This window comes from Mixophyes fleayi, chromosome 4 (genome assembly GCF_038048845.1).
Source record: "Mixophyes fleayi isolate aMixFle1 chromosome 4, aMixFle1.hap1, whole genome shotgun sequence".
Lineage (NCBI taxonomy): Eukaryota > Metazoa > Chordata > Amphibia > Anura > Limnodynastidae > Mixophyes > Mixophyes fleayi.
The window spans coordinates 53,980,464-53,985,850 of NC_134405.1; the positions used below are offsets into that span (position 1 = coordinate 53,980,464).

General features: G+C 38.2%; 1 protein-coding gene across 1 annotated transcript in view; it reads right to left on the reverse strand.

Moving 5' to 3' along the window:
• Positions 1–2,116, reverse strand: part of LOC142150675 (uncharacterized) — a 2,346-nt gene extending 230 nt beyond the window's left edge. Inside the window, exons 1-3 of the mRNA XM_075205870.1 lie at positions 1,958–2,116; positions 1,559–1,916; positions 1,383–1,451 (exon numbers count right to left, since the gene is read on the reverse strand). Of these exons, the coding sequence (XP_075061971.1) occupies positions 1,383–1,451; positions 1,559–1,916; positions 1,958–2,116 (586 nt within the window). The remainder of the gene's footprint in view (positions 1–1,382; positions 1,452–1,558; positions 1,917–1,957) is intronic.
• Positions 2,117–5,387: the final 3,271 nt, after the last annotated feature.

The following is a 5,387-nucleotide window of genomic DNA, read 5'->3' on the forward strand; positions in this document are numbered from 1 at the left end:
GTCACTCGGACAAAATAATGTTACAATAAAAGGGCTGCAAAATATTATTCTGTTTTTCAAAAAAAATCAATACTGACTGTTTTTTCACGTAACACACAAATATCATCTGTGTATAAATAAGCTCTCAAATATTAGTGCAACAGGAAAAAACAGGCAGTATTTAACTTATGTGCAAAACAGAATACTAACTTGCACACCTTGCATTGTTGCATGTTTTTGTCCAGGATACTTAAAAAACGTTTCTAAACTTACGATCCTTAATGAATCATGGGCCATGTCATTAAATAGATTAGAATTAAATTTTAAAAAAAATATATGGTTCAAGACCAAACTCCTCCTTTATATCCCTTCTTTGACAGTATCACATATACATATATATATATATATATATATATATATATATATATATATATATATATATATATATATATATATGTATATATACACACACACACACACACACACACACACACACACCTGACCTAACAACACATACATCGATACACACACACGTATGTGTGTGTACATATATTAAAATATATACACATACATACTATGGTGTAAGAGACAAGAAAACAAACACACACATACACAAAAACATGTGCACATTATAGACCATAAGAACAGTATATTAAAGGTAGACGTGTACATATAAGAGTGTCTATTACGATAAAAATGGATCAATATCTAAAATTTAACCACAATGGCTATATTTATCCATTTATATGTTAATAAACACACTTATATATACACGTCTAGCTTTAATATACTTTTTTTATGTTCTAAAACGTACACATGTTTTTGTGTATGTGTGTGTTTGTTTTCTTGTCTCTTACACCATAGTATGTATGTGTATATATTTTAATATATGTACACACACACACCTAAAAAAGAAAGATATATCTATATATTATCATATGCACACATTCACAACCACCTGTTTAATGTTTATTCATTCATCTATATCAAAAATATAACTAAAATGGGTATATTTTAGATAAAGAGAAATGAGTATACATAAAACTAGTGATTGAGAATGTGTGCATATAAAATATATACATATATTTAATTTACATTGAAAAAAACTTTTGGCTGCATGATATACACACACCAAAATCCTATGTTATTATTGTCAAGGTGGGGTTCATCTACATATTGGTTTGTATGTATACAGATTTCAATCGACAGCTGTGTGTACATTGTAAAATAAATTTTGTATACAAACAACACAAATGTACAGTAACAATAACCATGGGCAATGATAACATATGATTTTCGTTTGAGAATATATTTTAGACATGAGATATGTGTGTGTGTGTGTACATGTGTGTGACTGGTAAAATATATATAAGTATCAATATAGTCAAACAAAAAACACTTACCAACTTGGCTGGCAGCTGTGTCAGGACGTCCTTTTGAGCTTTTCTTAGATGGCCGCTTGGAAGTTGGCTCTACAATTAAATTTAACAGTGTTAAAATTAAAATTATTCAAAAAAAATAATAATAAAAAAATAATAATAATTAACACGTCATCATAGATATAAACATATATACATACCTTCAGATAAATATGTTGAAGGTTCCTCTGTGTCCACAGCACCTTCCACGAGTACAGGATCCAGGACCTCAGACAGCCTCACTTCCCAGGGTTTCATGCTGATATTTGCAGGTTTCCCACCACCAGTTCCTTTTGCATGCCTCTTGGACGCAGCCATCTTCTTCTTTACAATCCGCTTACAGTCCCGGAAACGTTTCCTGCAATGCTCAATAGATTTTGGAACTTGCCCACAAGAAGTCACCTTGTCAGAGATCTGACGCCAGATCTGGTTCCTCTGCTGATGACTTGTGACATGTGCCCGTTTACCATAAAGTACATCATAGTTAGTTACTATCGTGTCCACCAGGATGTTGTTCTGCTGCTCAGAGAAACGAGGTGCTCTGCTGATGTTACTACCACCTTCCTCAGGATCATCACCATCTTCTTCAGCCACTGTAGATTGCTGCGAGGGTCTGGTAGCCACTTTTTAAAGGAATCTCTGTCTTCTCCTTTCTTGTGCTCGATCTCTTTCTTCTGTTTTATGCTGCCACTCTGCTCCACTGCTGATATCTTCTTCATCCAGGTGTACCTGTTCAGGAAGATTTTCCCTATGCTCCCTAGACATACTGATATATGTATATATATGTATGCTATGTAGCTGCTATGTAGCTGAAATAAATAAAACTAATGCTGGAGCTAAAAAGTAACTAAACTTATTTAATTGTGATTATTGCACACTTTTTCTGTATGCAGTATATTGATGTCTGCTATTAAATAAAATGTGTGGTGTTGTGTAGTGTTTGATGTAGTGTGTGGTGTTAGTACTGTGTAAAAATATAACTTACTATAATGTAATGCAAAATAAAATGTAATGCAATGTATGTAAATAATGTGAAAATAATGAATAAATGTATATAAAGATGCAAAAAGTACAATCCAGAATCTCACAAAACCAGAGGGTCTCAGGAATCAGCCACCAGCATCGAAATCTCTGCAAAATGGCACTTTGCAAAACAAAGTTGTTGTTTTTTATAGAAATGTGGGCAGGAAATCGCGAACGGCGGGAAAAGGGTAAAAAAAAAAAAAAAGCACTTCGTACAAGTCGGATATTACGCGATAAGGGGCTGGGTTAGGTATTACAATTGAATACCGTCATTTCCGGGAAGTTGATTTTTTGCGATGTCCGCGGTTCCGCTTATTCGCGATATGTGACGCGAATAAGCGGACAATTGAATACCCCCCTATGAGTCAATAGAGAGAACAATAGGCAGAAAAATCCTGTGAGTGGGGAGAGCTCAGTTACATTTTTTGCTTTAACCCCTTAGTGGAAAGGAAAATACTTTTCCCCTCTAATTCCCTGGTCTCTTCTTTTTCCTCCTTGTCCTGGGTGACTGACAATGTCGCTGACAAGCGCCTAGTATTCACTGAGTGAGCGACATTTAACTTTGACATATACCCATGGATGCTAAGAAGTAACAGACAGGTTTGCATTCTAACGTATGAAAGGGATCCTGAGCACGAGCTGTATTAATGGCACCTGGTACACACTTTTCACCACAAGATCTTATACCCTCCTCCGTACCCATGCTGTTGATTGTTTGGGGTTCCCTGGGAAAGGTTATGCTTATCTAGGAGACTTGCCATAGGGTATAGAGTCTGCCTACCTCGCCATCTCTTCCAGAAGACTGGCTCCTCCAACTTGTGTAAGTTAAAGATAATAATAAATAATAATAACTTGTGCAGGGCACTCTTGCAGACAATGGCAAAAATGAGCCACAATCTCCTGATAATACCTCTTGTTAGGTGTTGTTACATCTCCAAGTTTAACTCATTGCAGAAGACCTTGCTCACATCCTATAGGTCACAAAAAGTCCCCCTCCCCTCTCTCCTATTTCATCGTTACTGACCCCTCAGTCACTAACTGGGTATGTCATTAACATTATGGGTGCATAATACATGACATCAGTTGCTACCCCCTTCATTATTAAGAATCATGGATCTAGGTCTTGTGATTCCTACAAGAGGAGGTTCAGGGCAGGGTTAACAGTGATTAGCTATGCCCCATCGTTTTACCTATTATCACATAAAGGTTGGTCAGAATTAAGGTCTTCCTAACTAAGTAGAGTCGGCACAGCTGTATAACATGATTTTGAGCAACAGTGCAAAACAAGATTTCATTATACAGAGCAAGATTATTAGAATAAGATAATGGCATGGAAGGGGCACCTGTAGAGAGATGTCCCTTGCCACTCAGAGATGTGCACAGCCCCATTCTGAGTAGGCTGAGGCTGTGTGATATTGTGACGGATACCCCATGCTATGGTTTTCCCTCTTATAGGGGCCTATTTATTAAACCTCAGTTTTATGTAAATTTTTCGGTAAATAGACGCCAATTAAAGTATTTCTCTAATCTATCAACAGTGCATTGCAGCAGCTATCATAGATATCTGCTGGTTTGCACTTTATTTCGTAATACATAGCAGTCCGCATAGATGTCTATGGGGACTGCTATGTACCACAATTTAACAATGAATAGAAATGGTTTTACACATACGGTAATATACGCCAGCTCAGGCTGACGTACATTACCGTCTCTACTATTTTTCAGCACTGTTCAGCTCTGCTCTGAAGAGCGGAGCTTTACAGCGCATGTGTGGAGGGATCACATTATCCCTCCGTTACACTCCGCTCTCTGCAACATTTAAGTGCAGTGAAGTTGTCAGACGGATCATGCGCAGAAGACTTCTATGGATCGCACAGCAGCTTCGGGAACGTAGAGGCAGTGAAACGGTAAGTTTTTAATTTCACAAGAACAGCAGTTTTTCGTCACTGCTATTCCTGTGGGGATTTTTAAATACATTTTAGAAATAGTTCAATCCTTATCTATGCGATAAGAATTGATAACTATTTTTCATTTTTGACGAATATTGATAAATGTGCTCCATAGTTTCACCTGTCCAGCCTGCCATAGCCTAGTGCTGGTTGCAGCAGGGGGAGCCCATGTGGTTTTTCCCACCCCAGTTGCTACAACCAGTTTAAACTATGAGCACTGGTGCTGGTATCACTTTTTTTTTTAAGGGCAATATAAAATTGCCATTCATCATCAAGTTGATGATGATGTCTCATGGGTGCAAGCACATGATGATACTCCAAGGGGTAAATGTATCAATCTGCGGGTTCTTCAACACCCGCGTGTTCAGTCTCTTCCGCGATTAAATTTCAAGCGGCGCTGCATTGTAAAGGGTTAACTTCCCTTTACAATGCAGCGCCGCTTGAAATTTAATCGCGGAAGAGACTGAACACGCGGTTGTTGAAGAGCCCGCATATTGATACATTTACCCCCAAGTGTATGTAACTTCCACCACAAAGTGTAGATTAAATAAACCCAGTAACTCCGGCTCTAGCGAGGACCTCACTTCCCAGTGGTCAATATTACATTGCGCAATCGCCAATGTGCGGGACGCAGAGTTGGGTCGCGTACCGAAGATTGAAAAGAGGAAGTGGCAGAGAAAAATTTCTTGACAGTTCCATCAAGCGGAGAAGAGCCTCATCAGTCTGAGGAGCATGCCGGTGCTGGAAACTGAGCTGTGTGAGGAGCAAAATTTGTAAAACAAAAGCTGGGCTATTATGATTAAATCTTGGGGACTTTTCCATACTAAGGGGCATATTCAATTGTCGTCGGAAACGCCGAAAATCTTGCGCTATTACCGTTATTGCAGTATTTTTCTCGCTGGATTTCAGCTCGCAGCTCCTTGAGCCGCGAGCTGAAATCCAGCTAACTACTACCGTAATAACGGTAGAAGTTTTAACGCCGCGGAAACCCACGACAATTGAATATACCCCTAAATTC